This window comes from Cyprinodon tularosa, unplaced genomic scaffold, assembly GCF_016077235.1.
Source record: "Cyprinodon tularosa strain WSP-4 unplaced genomic scaffold, ASM1607723v1 ctg143, whole genome shotgun sequence".
Lineage (NCBI taxonomy): Eukaryota > Metazoa > Chordata > Actinopteri > Cyprinodontiformes > Cyprinodontidae > Cyprinodon > Cyprinodon tularosa.
In genome coordinates this window covers 603304-621350 of record NW_024038254.1, presented here as the reverse complement: position 1 = coordinate 621350, position 18047 = coordinate 603304, and the positions used below count along the sequence as shown (strand labels likewise).

Here is an 18047-nt window from a genome sequence, read left to right as displayed (position 1 = left end):
TGCCAGATTTTGTGAGGACCGTCATGCTCCTATATCAAAATATATTAAAGGGATGTTATTGTTCTAAATATCCTAGATGGTTAGCTTGGAGGTTTCAGCTGCAGCAAGCTGTAACTACCAAAATTATTTTAAAAACAAGACCTTGAAAAAAAAAAAAAATCACTGCGTATACCAGGAGTTTCATTAACCAATATGAATTACTGAAACAAAACACCCTTTCCTATCGAACCAGGTGTAGCTATGTGTGTTTTGTTTTTAACAAAGACAATATAAATCAGACTTTAAAAAGTTTATTGAAGTTCTGGCATTGTGTGTTGTTCCCTTCCACAGGGTAAACAACCAGCAAGAGTCGAGAGGTAGAAAACTTTAGTTTGCAAAAAAGTTTGTAACCGACCTTCACACGCAGTCAGACCATCACATGATTACACAGCAAAATGTTACATTTGCAGCTTTCCACACAAAAATCAGTAATACAGTCTACTTTCAGTACACCCATAAACAACCTACATGACAGTAATACCATTCAACAACCAATTATGTTCACAAACAAGAATTAAATAATACGCACCAGTCAGGGAGCTGCTGGGGGACATACACACATATCTTAAACATCTTACCTCAAGACCGTATTGGTTAAGAGTAAAATTCCCAGACATAAAGAAATACAAATATGGCCCACCATGTAGTAGCTGAGCTGCTTTTTTTTACAGGTTTTGTGCTGTTGTAACACTGATGGCCTTCAGGACAAAGGAAAATAACGGACTTTAGGTAAACAGTTCAGATTCATTAAACATCTCATTTGAGTGTTAAACCGATCATGTGTAAATGTTCATAAGAAACAGTCCTCTGAATTTGAGTAAATGGGAACCAGCAACCCAGTCAGACTTCAACATCAGATTTATGTTATTTGACCCAGGACAGGTTGAGACAGCGGGCAATGAAGGCGTAGGTATCAGCCACCTCCTGGATGACTTTGCTTGTAGGCTTCCCAGCTCCATGGCCTGACTTTGTGTCCACAAGGATGAATAGAGGATTTGTCTGCTTGGTGCTGCGACCCACAACGTGCTGCAGGGTGGCGATGTATTTGAGAGAGTGGAGGGGCACCACCCGGTCATCGTGGTCTCCTGTGAGCAGCAGCACCGCAGGATACTGGACCCCATTTCCCTCTGGGACACGGATGTTATGGAGAGGGGAGTATCTGAAAAATAAAAAATAAATCATTAAAAGCTGGAAAGAACTTCTTGCAGAACAGTTAACATTTATTATAAAGGAAGAAAGAAAATAATGCTCAAACACCAAACAAAAACTATTCAGACAAAGCAGTTAAAAAATGTCCCTTCATTCTAGAGCGGTAATGCACAGGTAACTAAGATCATTCTTGAGACCTTCATAGGTTATGTATCTTAAATGTAAGATACTTACATTAACCACGGGAAAAAAATAAATAAAAATTATATTATATATATATACATATGTATGTATATATATATATATATATATATATATATATATATACATATGTATGTATATATATATATATATATATATATATATATATATATATATATATATATATACACACACACAAGCTAATCTGACAGAAAAAGGTCTTAAAAATCTATATCAAAAGATACATTGTTTGATTTATCTGCATTTACATCTTAACCTTGCATATTAACAAAGATTTTTTTATGTCCCAGGATGTTAAAGTTATACATTGAACCCTAGTGTGATGTAGAAATATTAGAAGTGCTATACTCGACAGTTTAACTAAATTTTCAAAAGCCTTTTTTCCTGCCATCAGTAAGTTTGAAACATTTCAAATCAAAACATTTTTTGTAAAAAGCTCCACTTGATTAACTTAAATCAGAGTAGGGGGAAATATATTATTAGGTTCTTGTATTATCTATTCCTTTGCTCCATATATCCTTTAATCTTAGTTTAACTTTTATACCTTTATAATGTTGGAGGCCTTCCCTCAGTCTCAAACACCAATAAAATACAACCTAAACGCAAATTTGATTTATTTTGGAGAGCTTAGCTCCTCAGAGACCAAATATAATCTCCTATAGACAACTATTGATTCATATTAAAATACAGTAGATATTTTTTCAGTTTTTCACTTCATATGATTGGACTGATTTAATTGCATATATTTGTAGATAAACAAGTTTTACTCTTTGAGTGCCTTAAGAAGCCATTTGTTTTGAACTGGGTTAGAGAAACTGACAGCAAACATGATAAACTCATCAAATTTATCACAACTGTTCAGAAAACTTCTTTCAATTAACTTACTTTTTAATTGAGTAAATTAAAAAGTAAATTAAAGTAAACAGAAATACTTCCTTTGTAAGGAAAATGTTAAAAAGACTAAGGAAGGAAGAAAAGATGGAGACACTTGCTGAGAAAACATACTTAATGAGCCACTGGTACTGCTCTTTGTCTTCTGAACAGCCAAAGTCTGTTGTCCATGCGTGGCCGATTGTGAACTTGTGGAACTTCAGCATGTCCATGACGCCCACCTGAGCTACAGCACAGCCGTACAGCTCAGGCCGCTGGTTTACACAGGCAGCTGAGGAATAACACGAACAGTTTAAGATACCCTAAACCAAACTTTTGGATTGAAATTCTTTAAGTCGAGAGCTAACATACCAACGAGCAAGCCACCATTAGAGCCTCCATTTATAGTCAGTTTAGAAGGTGACGTGTATCCCTCTTTGATAAGATACTCAGCTGCACACTGGAAGTCTGTGAAACAGTTCTGCTTGTTTGCAAGCATGCCAGCTGAGGAACAAACCAAAAGTATCACCATTATTTAAATCTTTACCTCAACACATGATTGAAGATGAAAGCAGATCGTGGTGCTACCTACCTTTGTGCCAGGTCTCCCCGTACTCCCCCCCTCCTCTAATATTGGCGACAGCCAGAACACCACCAAGATGTCTGACGAAGATGAGTCGGGAGACGCTGTAACTCGGTGTGATGGAGATATTAAAGCCACCGTAGCCATACAAAAAACCTGGATGGGAGCCATCCAGTTTGATTCCTTTCTTGTGTACAATAAACATGGGTATCTGCGTGCCGTCCTTAGAGGGAAAGAAGATCTAGCAAGTAGAGAAAATAAAGAAAAAGAAAAAGAGGCTGTGAACCTTGAGCTGGTTGAGAACCAAACCCCTTTTTTATTTAAGGCTGTGAGGTCTTAAACGTGACCAAGGCAACATTTTCTTTACTTAAAAAATAAATAAAAAAATTATAAATTTTAAATAGTTATCTCTCATATACTTTACCTGGATTTGAACTCTTATCTTAACATTTAGTGTTGCTTACTTTGATCAAAAACTTGATACTTTAGAGAATTGCTTTCTTTTTTTTAACCTTGAACTTGAAGCAGAAATGAAACAGTCAACCAAATTAACTTAATTCAGATTTTGTCTATCATCAATAATTATATTACAAATGTGAAAAATATCAACGTCCTGAAGGACCTCTGCGCAGAGACATTGGAGCGACCTGTAAACGCATTTCATGAATAAAGCCTGTGGGATGGTGAGGGAGAGCTGGGACCTTAGGATAACCGACCTGGGTAGGTCGGGTGTCTGACCGGGTTTGAGGTCTGGGGCGCAGGTATCTTGGGGGCCCTGTTGCAGTGGCTCTAGCCCCAAGCTGGGTTCCCAGTGTGTTCGGGCATGGGCTGGGGTTTGAGTGCTGCCTCTCTGTCCAAGGGAATGTCCCCCTTCCTTGTCCGGGCTGCTGGGCTTCCCTTGGCATGCCACGACGGGTGGGTTGGTACATGTCCCCGGTGGCCCTCTGGTGCTTCCAGGTCGGTGGTGGTGGGGCCTATGGCGCGACGCTCTTATCTGGGACTGGGAGCTGTGTGGGCTGGCCTGGGTGATGGTGGCTGTTGCAACTGATGTAGGTCCACGATGCGTTTGTGCACAATGAGTTATTATTCATTTATCTATTTTTCTGGAATGGTCCTGCAAGGGGCGGTGGCTCAGTCAGAACCCCGGCTCCAAAACATAACTACTGGGGTTTAGACGTTCAAGTGTCCTTTGACTTTTTTTTTCTTTGACATTTATATTTTCAAATTTGTAATATTGAGAATAGAAAGACACAACCTTGTGAATTCAGTTAATTTGGTTTACCGTTTCATTTCCACTTTAAAAATACAGCCTTTTTCCAGATGATCTTAAGGCTCATTTAACAATTGATAGACAATACAAACATTTAACATAAAAACCATTGAAACTCAAAGAAATTACAATATTTATCTGAATGGCAATACTGTTTGATGAGTTTGCGCCGAGTTGACAAGGTGTTGTATGACAGGGTTAACCCATTGCAATTTTCTTTTTTAATAAATAGCAAGAACTTTTCTTGAAAGCCTGGCTCTAAAAACTCTAAAGTTCCTGGTTGATTAATAACTTAGACTGATGCATCTTAAATTACTTTGGTCCAAATGATTAGAATTTTAGTTTGATTTCTGAAAAACAACAACCTTAAATGCATATTAAGACTCTAGTAGGAAAAGTTTTCTTCAAGCATTTATCCACAAATTAATGATTACATTCTTCAAAATATTGATGAAGAATGGAATTTGGACATATAATATATAATCAGACCCAAATAAATAAAATCTGTTAAAAATGGTTTTACCTGAGTTGTTTGGTAGTCTGCAGGGTTGAAGCCTTTGACAATAACTTCTCTGAAGACATGAGGCTGCAGAGGCTCCTTAGTTAGGTCACAATGGTATATGATAGCTGGAAAAGGAGGGAAAAGCCACATTTAACGTTTGTTCATTATTTTCTAGGAGGCAGGCATTGATTATTATAGTTTTAAAGGCTTTCAGAGGACATTTGGGATGCTAAATTTAAAGAGACATTTCTCACTTTCCTTTCTCTATGTATGAGAGTTTATCATAAAAATAAAAAAAAAACACTTAGTTTTTCCAGATAGTAGAGAAGAATCATAGTATCATTATGATGCGGTGTCGGGTAAATTGAAAGTTGTGTTTTCTTTGCTGCTGTGATCGTATTAACGATCGAATGACAAAGAGTCACTGTCCATGGTGCTGAATGCAAAAAAATAAAAAACAAAACCCCATAATTTTCTATCTAAAAATATCAACAATCAAGTATTTATTCACTAATGTAAAAATAGTGGTTTTAATTAATCAAATAAACAGCAACATTTTATTTAAGAAGGGAGTAAATGAGTAAAACCCAAACCAGTACATTATGTACACGAGTAGTAAAACAATATAATTGTGTAATTAGAGGAGGATAACAAACATGCATCCTCTTAATATTTAGCAAACTGGCTTCCACAACTGACATTTAATCAAATAAGGCAACATCAAAGGGTTTTGTACCTGGTGATAAAAAGGAGGTAAAATAATAGAAGATCTCTGAATCTCTCTTCCTTCCTGTAAAGCCCACTATAGAGCCCACATCAAGAGGGAAGGTTCTCAGCTCCTCTCCTGAGCTCAGACGATACATCTTCAAGACATTCTTGACGTCGTGGAGGAAACACACAAACAGAAAGCTGGAGTACGTGCAGGTGGCAAATACTACAGGAAAGATGACAGAGAACAAAAACTCAGAAAGAACCTCAATATTTCTAATATCACAGTTTGACAGAAGTATTTATTCCACATTTGTCAACCAGAAGCTTTAATGTATTTTAGTGGATTCATATGCATAATTGTAAAGTGGAAGGAAAGGGAGAACCGGATTTTGAAAATAAGAATCTGAAACGTGCAGGATGCACTTGGACTTGGACCCTTTATTCTGGTACCGCTAAATGAAAACGAATCTAATATACAATTGTGTTGGCTTCTATGTATGCTGATGTGAATTTGTTGGATTTCAGTACATGTTAATGTTCTGTAGATCAGGAAACTGCTTTAAAACTGTAATTATGCTGAACCAGGTCTGATTACTTTTCATCATTTTTAAAAATACAAATCTATTCAACTAAACCAAAGGTTAGAGTACAACTGTTTCTAATACAAATAGAACATTATTGAGCAAACACCATCAAAAAGAAACAGGGATGAAGCTGAGGAGGTTGAAGCTCTGTTAGCTAATAGAAAAAAAATATCCCAAGCTCCTAATCTGAATTGAGTCTGTTATAAAAACAGAAGAAATTGATGTTCCTTATTAAATCTGACTGAGCTTGAGCTATTAGTGTAGTATCCTTAAAGGATATACAGCTAAATATGTAGCAGGTGGTTGACTTTGTGGTATAAATCCGGGAAGCTGAAATCAAAAACATGATACACTTAAATTATTTATTCTTATAAGAACCTTTCACTTAAGAATTATGCACGACGCTGAGCTTGTCTTTGACATAAATCCCAATAAATGCACCGACTGACAAGTTCAGACCAAAACTATAGAGATGATAATATTTCAAAGGCTCACCAATGACATCTTTGTCATGTTGGGGGATCAGCTCCTTCCAGTTGCTCTGATCAGGAGAGGCAAAGTCGATGTTGATGAGTCTGTAACGCGGGGCGTCTAAATTGGTCTTAAAGGTAAACAGTGTTCCCTCATTGGTGACGTATTCGTACTCCGCGTCAAAGTTATCGATTAATTTTATCCAGGGCAAAAGTCCTAAACAGACAAAGTTAATTTAAAGTTCTGTACAACATGAAATTAAATATAAGTTTCAACAAAACAAAGCAAAGGTTTCTGATCTCAGAGTTTGTTGCATTTTAGAAACATAAGAATGACTTTCTGAAAAAGGTTTAATCATCTAATGAATTTGATAGATTAATAAATAAATTCTTGACAAAAGAAATTGGGAATAACTTTAATTAAAATATCATGAATAAATAAAAAGAATACGTACCAGTTATGCCCTGCGATGTCGTCTGCAGGTCACAATACCAAAGCCGATTGACCGGATCACAGCCTTCTCTGATTGACAGCAACACATAGCGCCCATCATCTGATACCTGAAAAGATTCTCCAATCACTAGACGCCACCTTAGAAATTCATTTGCACCTTTTAGTCTGCAGTTGAATTAGTTGAAAGGTTAAAGGAGATTAAACTGGAGGCCTACCTCAGCCCCACTCATCCATTTGGGGTGGTCAGGAAATTCGGCACAAAGCACATCCTCAGACTGTGGAGTCCCCAGGATGTGATAGTAAAGCTTCTGATGCAGATTCGTGGAGGTCTCAGTGCCTGGAAGGTAGAACATCATATTAACCACAGCTGTGAGGAGCAATGAGGGGACAATATTACCAAAAACATTTATCAGAGTATATGTTTATAATAAACAAATCACTACTAATTTTCATCTTACCATCACTTTTTCCGTCCTGTTCGGGGTATGAATTGTAAAAAAGTCCCTTCCCATCATAAGTCCAGGACATGCAGCTAAATTTGACCCTCTCAAGGCGGTCCTTCAGCTCTACCGCGCCTTCCACTCGCAAGAAGTGGATTTCTACCCAGTCAGACCCACTGGCACTGGTGCCATAGGCCAGGTACTCTCCATCCTCAGAAAATGCATAGCCTTGGTCATATCAGAGGAAATATATAAAATTGTTATTTTTAATCAAAATGAAAATGTATTAAAAAAAAACACGGGATAAATTGAGATATTTGGCCACTAATACCTCGAAGAGCAACAGTGCCATCTTCAGAAAATGTGTTTGGATCCAAGAAGACAGTGGGTTCAGCGTCTAAACTCTCCTGCACATACATTACACTCTGGTTCTGAAGACCCGTGTTGTAAAAGTGAAAGTACCTAAAAAGGAGGATAGAAAACATCTTATGGGAGCCGAACCATCAGAGTTTAGATTTCTAAGTTTCGTTAAATGACATCACAGTTCATCTTACCTGTTTCCCCTCTTAAACGGGCAACTATACTTTGGATAGTCGTACAGCTCAGTCATGCGCTCCTTGAAAAGATCCCGGACCTCACACTGTTCTAAAAATGGCAACGTAAGCTGGTTCTGAGCATTGACGAATGCCTGGTTAAAGATGAAAAAAAAAAATTGAAACACTGATTATTTATTCATAACGCTTTTTTTGCTTTAGCACATGCAAACTACATTTTAAGTGTGAGAGTTTTCTATTAAACTTCTTAGTAACTTAGAGAAGCTTAGTTTTTTTTTTTTTTTTACGTAGGTATGCTACAATCTTTTTCCCTCAATGCCACAAGGAATGCTTCTTGTGATGACAATAGGCATTTATGATACAATACTTCTGCATCCATTCTTCTTTAGCCTTCTATTTTTAGTATTTTATATCAGTACAAAGTATTTTTATTGATACCAGTTATCACTGGTTACTGTTAGTTTTACATTTTACAGGCTGATCCAAAGCATGAATCAGCTATAAAAAAAAAGGCTTTGCGGAAACTTAAGTTGACAATTTTAAAAGCAGCAAAAAAAACAGAAACATGAAAATGCGGTGTTTACATCATGTAAAGTGCACATCCTGATCTGGATTACATAAACAACAACAAACTAACCATCACCAAAAAATATGCATGTCACTGTTATCAGGCAACAATTTTGAAGCAGTTTCAATGGACTCTATGCACAACTCCACTACTTCCTGAAATTAGGGCAGCTTTTTTTTTTCCTGTCTTTCATTACTTAATGAACTGATTCGTCCAGGTGTGTTTGGCCATGGTTACTGAGGTCAGGCTCACCTGGATGAATCAGATCATCCAGTAGAAAAAGACAGGGGAAAAAAGAGCTGCTTTAAGTTCAGTAAGAGGTGGAGTTGTGCATAGAGTCCATTCTGTTATAAATTGCAATTAATATCAAAACTCTTTTAAATCTGTTTGTCATGAAAATCTTTAAACAATCTATTCTGTTAATGTGTCATCCTTGTATCCATGTAGGGTTTTCTGTGCTTGTGATGGATTGTGGCACCATGACATATTAGGATTTACCTGTGTCTTCTCACTGTCTGGATCCTCCAGCCAGCTGTACGGATCCGGTACTTTGCAGCCATGGTAGTCATCCACCTAAATACAGTTAAAAATAATATAAAATTAAAAAAGAATTACCAGCTAGTAGGTGTGGTAAAGTCAATTTAGGAGCTGGGATAATGAAGCGACCACTAGCCAGCCACTAATCTTAGGTTATGTGTATAAGTTTTATTCTTATGATTAGTATATATTTGTTTGGTCAACCCCAAAGCCTGGTTTTAGCCACCTAGCTAAGCTAAGTAGCATGCTAACAAAGCGAACGCCCATTGAAATGAATGAGCTCCGTCAGTGATTTAGCTAGCTCAGCTAATCAGTTAGCAGGTCCCCTTTACTTACAACAGCCTCGTCGCGGTAAGCTTGGGGATACTGAAAAGCCATTTTGGACGTAAGATTTCGAGAATGGCGCAACACAGAAAACTTGCACAGTGACTGCAGCAGAGGCTTTGAAATGACTTTGCGGAACCTGGGAATCATTCACTCGTAGCGTTAAAGCTTGAGAGGAGATGCTCCCCGTTACACACACAGTCAACGAGTTTTTCGGCCGGTTGCTGCTCTGTCATTTTAATTTCACATCGCCCCCTCGCGGCAGAAAAACGGCACTGCAGAACCAGAATCAGATCAGAAATACTTTAATAATCCCAGAGGGAAATTGCTTTTGTTACACGCTCCAGTTACAGTTTTATATATATATATATATATATATATATATATATATATATATATATATATATATATATATATATATATATATATAATAAAGATACGAAATAAGAATAAAAAGAGATAAAATATATACACATATAGCTCTTCTGTATATATATATATATGTATGTATATCTATGCATATGTAAAAACTAAATCCAAATAAAGTGAATATCCAACTAAAGTGATAAATCCAAGTAAAGTGATAAGTGGCGTGCAAAAATAGTGCAATACTGCAACTTCTAAAATAACGATTGCACCTTTTTTAACCCATGGGCTTTGTAAAATTCAATCTGAAAGTTTTATTCTTTTAATGAAAATCATTGTAGAATGTTACACATGACTATTACAAGGACTGCAATCTCCTGTATATAAACCACAAAGATAGGACTTCCATCATTACTCGGCTGTTCTGTCATCTAGAGAAATGCTGGGATGACTGTAGTTCTGTGTCAAGAAGCAGTGTGCAGGTAAATGATGAAACTCTTCGTAATATTGCACCATTATATCTTGAACATGAGCATGTCAAAGGCCAACCATGGCTGTAAGTAAAAGCTGGATTCTATCCATGCTGAACAATTTGTTGAACCTAATAACAACTAAGTTAATTGTACACAAACTGGGGATCTAGGTGCTTAATTCCTGAGCAATTTTTGTATTACACAGAACACAGATTTCTCGGCATTGAGGCAACATTTAAAACTCTTAATTTAACCTTCCCACCAGTCTATGCAGTATGCACCTCATAGCTTGTCATCAAGTCTGCAAAGAAGATGATTGGCTGCAATCTTCCATCTCTCCAGGACTCTGAGGCATGCAAGGAAGATTGTGGCTGATCACAAACTATTTCAATCACTGCCCTCTGGCAGGAGGCTGCAGTCCATCAGGAACCAAACCTCATGCCACCAGAAAGGTTTCGTCCCATCTGCTACCTGCCTTATCAACAAGGCCCAGAGACCCCCGTGACATTGTATAGATCAAACATATAGATTTGGCAATTAATTTATCTTTTGATAATACATGGATTAATAACTGTAGCATATGATTTATTTAGTAACTTAATAAGCATGTAATCTATTACTTTAACCTGCTAGGGTCTTCAGATAGTTAGCAGTTCCTAAATCTGAGACATTTACATATTGGACTGAAGTGCTAAATGGATTAGTTTCATTCTCCCTTTAAGATTGTAGTAATAATAATAATACTAATGCTAGATTATCCATCTTAGCATTTCAAACTATGGACAACTATTTATCATACACAAAATGTCCAATGATAAAGACAGGTATGATTTTGGTATTTTCCTGAGTTTTATATATTGAATCCGATTTGAAGCAGAGCTTATTAATCTGTAATTTATATTGTCGGAAACTTTTAAGTTTTAATTACTTCTCTAATGGAACATTTGACAAGTTGGAACAGTGTCATTAAAACAGGTCTGTCTACACAATAGAATAACTGCTAATTTGATTAAAAAACCGACTTAAGGTTAGACTTGGCAGTGAGGCATGTTTCCTGCATTAAAAAATGAACAGAGGGAAAAATTTTCCATGTATTTCTCTCCAGTGATCAGTTCGTGAAGCTGCCTTAGGACCGGTGACTCAGAAACCAAACAAACCGGATCGTTATCTGTGCTTGGGTGTGGAGACAAACCGATGCCTCGACTCATCGATATGTTAGGTTTCTATTGCCGTTTTTTCTGAATCAGTATTGGCTGATACGCGTACGTATTGGCTAAACTTTAGCACCGTGGTAAAAATGCATGGTAGAAATTAATTGAATACATCCCCAGGTTTGAGAGTTTGATTTATTTATTTATTGATAGCAATAAAGGGCTGAACTTAAAATAACTGCACTTTAAAGGTGGCAGTTTTTGCAATTTAAAATAGGCTGTAGTTTATATATTTTTTGCAATATTTACTGCTGCTGACTTTTCTTTGTTGATCTATTGGAAAGGTTGGAGTGCAGTTAGAGAATCAGGGGAGAAAAAACTTCCTCATTAATAAAAGGGGGACCCACGAGGAAAAGTCTGGGTGCATCCAGCAACCGACTTCCATTAGCTCTCCATTGTTAATGTTTTGGTTTGATTTTTTTACTAGATTTTCTTTTTATTTCTTTATTTAGACTGGGATGTGTGTAAAGTTTGTTATCATTGTTGGTACTTGCATGTAAATGAAGGAAGAAAAAGCAACACTGGCTCAAAGAACCGGCACTGAAATATCATGAGTTCATATTGGGGATCGGTTAGACTGATATACAAATAAAAGACATTGGCTTTAAGAACCCCCCATTGGTCGATATTTATTTGGCACTATAATATAACATTTAACCTCCCAAGTAAAAAGAAAAAAAAAAGCATTTACAAAACAATAGGATTTTCAGATGAAGTCCTTTTTAAAAATAATGGGCATCAATCGTAATAACTTGTCTTTATGTCCTGTCATCACAATCTCATTTAAAAACAGAAATAATCGGAAATTAAAAAGGACATTTTGCATTAGAAAAAAGTCAACCTACAGATGGAGCGGTGGACATTGAGGCTTTATAGGGTTTAAGGTTTAAAAATGTTAGAGGGTATTTGCAAATAAGGATGTCGAAAGGTCACCTGAGTCCACTGAGGGTCTCCATCACTGTTCTTATCTGTCTGACAGTGCAGGAGAGAGGTCAGCCCCTCACTCTTTTTTGCTCATTATTGACCCCTCCCTTCCTTCCTCCACTTCTCGCTTAATCAATCAGTGCTGATTTGGCCGTCATTATCTGTGGCAGCTACTCTTACACAATAAACGATAGAAGAAGATGAGGTTTGATGAGGTAGGATCTTTAAGAATGTAAAAGGATTCTCTAAACCAGGGGTCTTCAATGTTTTCCAGGCCAAGGACCCCAAAACTGATGGTGAGATGGAGCGAGGACCCGTAATTATATATATTGTTTGAAATTGTATCAAACTGGTCCTATAGTCACTCTGTTACATATGGAGTAATATAACAAAAGTAATTTCTCCCTGAGATTATTAAAGTATTTCTAATTCTGATACCTGGTTGATGGGACAGGTGTTATGAATGAAATGGTGTCCAGCTTGAAAGAGCTCCTGTTTGTCGCTGAATGTGTTCATTGATGACTGAAAGACATCTTCTGCCTCCATTTTTCTGTTCACTACAGTGTGTTGAATTCATAAAATCTATTTAAAGACATTTCAATTATTTGAAAAAATTGCAGGGGGGAATATTAAATAAAATATCAACCAAAACTTTTGCGACCCCCATGCAGCACCTCCGTGGACCCCCTAGGGTTCACGGACCCCCTGTTGAAGAACTCCGCTCTCAGCTGTTAGATTTAATTAATTTATCTACATCTACAATTATTAATAAAAACTTAATTGGGATGCTATGTAACAACATCTTGTTCTGAAGAATCCTTTTTACCGTTTGTCACTGAGGAAAAACGCGGATGAGCCGTTACAGTACAGCCGTATTTCCAGCTACAAAAAAGCAAACACATTCTTTGAATGCCGCAAGTCAGTCAGTCAGTCAGATGTTTTCTTAGGAAATCCAGAATGCTGTTACTTTCACATTCAGGCCCGGAGCGTGTCACATCTTTCACGCCCTTTAGGCAGTTGCAATATTAAGTGAAGTTCAGAGGAAGCGATAAAGGGAGAGGCAACCCATAGTTCCGTGTGATTGCGTAATAGAAGCAGAGAGAAACAATACCTTAGGATGAATCATCTACATTTCTTTCATTAGTAACAATTATAAAGTTGATTGCTTAATAGTTTCCTAGGCAAACTGAAATGAAGGAGGATAGTTTAGGTAAAAATGTTTTCCCCATTTTCTCTTTCCTTTAAACTCTAGGAACACGTTTCTAAATGCAAAGGGAGTCTCTTTTTTTTGTGCTCTTAAGCCTCTGTTTTCCTTCACAATCTGAAGACAGAGAAGACTGATGTTTGAACTGTGTGTTTGAGTTCTAACACTGCTTTTTACACTCAAAGATTTGGGTGTTCACGCACTTGTATATTTGACACAAAGCTGGACTGAGCTGGAGGTGTCCATGCGTGAATCACACCTCCTTTTCCCTTTGTTCCCCCTCCATTGTCCAGGGTCGCCGTTGATCTGTCCCCCCATAGTCGGAAGCACCTGTCTCCGTTGCAGCAGACAAAGAAGGATGACCACCTGTTGTGTTTCACTGCAGAGGGTTACTACAAGGTTATTCCATTCAAAAATCTCCCCGGCTTCTTTCTGACAGACGCTGTTGTTTTGGACCCGTTTAAACATTAATCCAGAAGGGAAGCTGCTGATTCTTTGGATAATTGGACAAACTCTTAAATCATGTCACTCAATACACTAGTCTGACACTGCAAGATGAGCTGATATGAGGTATTGATCAATTAAGCAATTGATCAAGAAGTTTGCAAAGTCTTTCTCATTAGCTGCCACAGATTTGCACACCTTTTGAGGTCCTATTTGTAGGTGAAACTGGTGATGTTCCAGTTTTTCTTTTTTTTTCCTGATATGAATAAACAGTTTTAACATATATTTTTGCAAATGTGACACTTTTTAAAACCCTGTTTCACATCAGTTAAAGCTTTAAATTTTGGGTTTAGTCTCTCACAGCTTTTTACATTGAGGTTTTGCATATTTAAAAAAAAAAAAAGTATTTCTTGTCTCATCTAGATCTCCCTTTTACCACCATATGCTTATCATAAATTGCAAACTGGAGCTGTCATAGCCTTCTTCAAAGAAGGACTTTCTTCCTGCTTCTCCTCCATAACGGCCACATTCAAGCATTGCATGGCTGTAATTATCGTGTTGACAGATTGTCTCACCTGAGATTTGTATCTGTGTGGCTCCTCCGGAGTTAACACTGGCCCTTTTGGTCACTTCCCTGATCACTGCTCTCATTGCCTGACCCGTCAGGTGAACATGCTTGTTCCTGAGATAACAGGGCTTAATTCTCTGTTAGATATTTTAAGAAAAGAGTATTATTGTATGACCAAAAAAAAATACATCTAAGGAATTTCGAACAGCTGGATTTTTTGCCTTGATAAAATAACAAACAAGCAGATAACATATACTAAGGCGGCTTCTGACAGCAGGTGTTTTTTCTAGGTTTTATTTGAAGAGTATCATAGTGAAAGGGTTTAAAAGAGAATGCATGTTACAATTTCAAGCTGCGTTTTTGTGTAGTGTTCATAAACAATTGTATTGTAGTCATTCCTGTTCAAGATAATTCACTGCTCTTTGAGGCTAGGCTTATATGTCATCAGTACATGAATATGGAGTCTAAAGGCTGGTCTAGAGCCCAAAGCCACTTGGCTGTAATGATAGCAGTCCCAAGGATGTGAGCGCGACAGAACATGCAATAATAGGAATGCTTTTAAATGCAGAGATGACAGGGGACTGTTTCCTGCCTGGCTGTCATTAGCCATGGCCTGAATAACAGTGTCGCAGAGGGTCGATCCAACATGCAGCCCCCACCACCAGGAAAAAAAAAAAAACCTCTCCAGACTAAAGGATGTTATTGGAGATCCAGGATGATTACAGCCCCCTTGCAGGATGGATACAGTTGCCTCACAGATGATAGGAAATACTAAATCTGTTTTGTCTGTGCCATCTGCTAAAAATACCAAGAACGAGACTCAATGTTGGGCTTTAGAAAATGTGACCAGCAGAGATGTATGAACAGATCCAGTGTTGTCATCTCTGGATAACATCGATGAAACCGCCAACGAGCTTCTGTCCGTACCTATTAAAACACACATTCCTGATTTTATTTGCCAGGAAAACACATTTAAGAGACACAATAAGGTGAAGTCAGACGGCCCTGAGGAGGATAGAAGTTCACCATTGTATACACTGATCATGTTGAAAAGGAAAAGAGAGCACTCAGGTTACTCAAAGCCAGCTTGCTGAAAGAGCCGAGAATAAAAGGACAGTCACAAAAAAAAAAAACCTTCAGGTGTTGAGTGCCTTTGATTGCTCGAGCATGCATTTTGGTCATATTTTCACCACCAAAAGTAACCTGGATAAAAAGAAAAACGTCACTGCCTGGAAATAGATTCTTATCTTTTACTTAAGAGCTGTTTGTTTTCGTCCCTGTCAAACTTGTTTGTGCACTCTTCCTATTACAGTCAAGCATAATACCTTCCCGAAGCTACATTTCCATATTCAGACACACATGCAGGCTACTTTTCTTGTCCTAATTGTTTTTATAAGAACATTTTAAGTGGGACTACAAAGTGGAGCTGAAGTTTTTGTCATCACAGAGGTAACATCAGCAGAGACCAAAGAAGCAAGGTAGAAATGATCTCTGACCTGCCTGTTTCCCCTTATCATTATACAACCACCAGCAAGTGGCCATAACCTCCTCTCTTTGAACCTGACCAGCTTTGCTATTCTTGGTCTGTCAAAGAAAGAAAGGGAGGAGCAATCAGACAGAAAAATTAATATATAGCTTTCGTGCAGACAGATATGACTTTTTTAAAATCTAAAACAAATACATGGCTCCTTCCCCTGTAATTTTGTAGTTGACACCGGGGCTCGGAAACCCTGGTAATGACTGAGGCAGGTAAGGCTGAAGACAGGTGGAGGACGGAGCCGTCTGACTGGTCCTATGAAAAAGACAATGTGTGTGTGTGTGTGTGAGGACTTCTGCAACACAGATGCAGACTTAGATGAATTGACAGACAAAGTGGCACCTGGTGATGTCACAGATGTCATTGAATGGTGGTAAATTCCTCCCTTTATGGTAGGCAACACTCCCGCGCTTTTACTCAAACAGGTGCTTTGCAGTGGTTCTTTTACAAGCTTCGAGCTGATGAATGCAGAAAGAATTCAGTCATCGTGCAAGATGAGCTCATTTTATCAGTAGGAGTACATCTATAGGCTCATCTGCAAATGACACAAAATGGTGGACTACACAGCAGCAGCAAAGCAATAGACCAAAAATAGCTTAACTAGAGACCCAGCTATCATAGATATGACTGTTGTTTTTAGCTCATATAAGACATAATATGTATATAAAAAAAAACAAAAAAGAAAGTCTAAATGTATGAAATTCAGTGGAAACTTGGTTTTTGGAAATCAATCCTTTTACCCACTTTTTGTTGTTTCGCCGCACTATGTGGGTTTTTGACCTCCGATTAGCTCCCCTTCATGGTAACATCAACTGGTTACCCTATGAATAAACCATGTAGTAGACCACATACTGCATATACGTGTGCATCAGGCCAAGTCTGGCACATAGCCAGAGAAGAAGGTAGACATGCAGCAGAACTGGAAGGTAAGTTACGCTCCATTTGGTGCCAAACAGGGGAGCTACTACTTTTTAATTGAGGAAAGCAAGTTTGTTTTGGCGAATTTTCAAAACAAACTGATCTCTATTTATTTTAGACTTTAAAAGTATTGAAATATGTTTTCCTTTTTTATCTTTAACCTAAGAAAGACCTTAATCCTTAATTCTATGTGCTGTGAAATAAAAAACAGTGGTAGGTGTTGTTTGTGTTTTTGTTGAATCAAACAACGAATCAATGGTTGAGCAGTTGAAATATAATCGACAGAGATGAGGAAGCTAAGAAGGAATACATAAGCAGAGGCTTCCAGATAAATAAATAAAGGAACCTCTCTACCCATCCATCCTTTTTCTGACACACTTAATCCAAAGTGGGGTCGCGAGGGGTGCTGGTGTCTCTCTCCTGCTAGTCCATCGCAGGAACACACAGAGACAAACAGGACCAACAACCATTCACTCACACACACACGCCTAAAGAGAATTTAGAGAATCCAATTAACCTAACAGTCATGTTTTTGGACTGTGGGAGGAAGCTGGAGTACCCGGAGAGAACAGATGCATGCTCAGGGATAACACGCAAACTCCAGGCAGAAAGACCGGGAATCAACCTTCTTGCTGCAAGCCAGCAGTGCTACCCACTGTGTCAAAGAGCAGCCCGAACCTCTCAACATATAAATTTCAATGAGTGACATTATATTCACCCAAAAAATGATAAAGTGCCTTGAAAAACATTTTCTATTTTATTACCTGGAACTACAGACTTAAGTGGCTTGAATTTGCATTAACCCTGTTTTACCTTGCTGCCCTTAAATAAGATCCAGTATCTTCAAAAGCTTTTGGAAGTCACCTTATTAACAGATATTTAAATCCTGTTTTGAAGCTCTCTAAAGTTTGTTAGAAAACTTTGGGCATCAAACAAGTGAACAAGGAACGGAGCAGACAGGTCAGAGATAAAGTTTAAAGCAGGGTAAGATAAAAAACAAACAAAAAAAACAATTCCCTGCTCTTTCAACATCTCAGATAGGACTGTTTAAGCAACCCCAAAAGGGAATATGGCAAAATTGTAAGCCTGTTAAGACATGGTCTTCCAGCTAAGCTAACAGCCTGG

General features: G+C 37.8%; 1 protein-coding gene across 1 annotated transcript; it reads right to left on the bottom strand.

Moving 5' to 3' along the window:
- Nucleotides 1-274: 274 nt before the first annotated feature.
- Nucleotides 275-9498, bottom strand: LOC119779136 (prolyl endopeptidase). The gene is made up of 14 exons (XM_038278670.1): nt 9290-9498; nt 8915-8989; nt 7849-7982; nt 7626-7756; nt 7313-7522; nt 7070-7191; nt 6856-6961; nt 6426-6617; nt 5372-5569; nt 4657-4760; nt 2873-3104; nt 2653-2784; nt 2416-2572; nt 275-1198 (listed from the first exon to the last, which is right to left on the bottom strand). The coding sequence occupies exons 1-14, from the start codon at nt 9425-9427 to the stop codon at nt 904-906; spliced, it is 2226 nt and encodes a 741-aa protein (XP_038134598.1). The 5' UTR covers nt 9428-9498; the 3' UTR covers nt 275-903.
- Between the last annotated feature and the right edge of the window lie 8549 nt (nt 9499-18047).

Coding starts and splice junctions, on each gene's coding strand:
- LOC119779136 (XM_038278670.1), bottom strand. CDS start 9,427: ATGATTCCCAGGTTCCGCAAAGTCATTTCAAAGCCTCTGCTGCAGTCA. Junction 7,983..8,914: donor CAGACAGTGAGAAGACACAG/GTAAATCCTAAT, acceptor ATCTTTAACCAG/GCATTCGTCAATGCTCAGAA. Junction 2,573..2,652: donor TAATGGTGGCTTGCTCGTTG/GTATGTTAGCTC, acceptor GTTATTCCTCAG/CTGCCTGTGTAAACCAGCGG.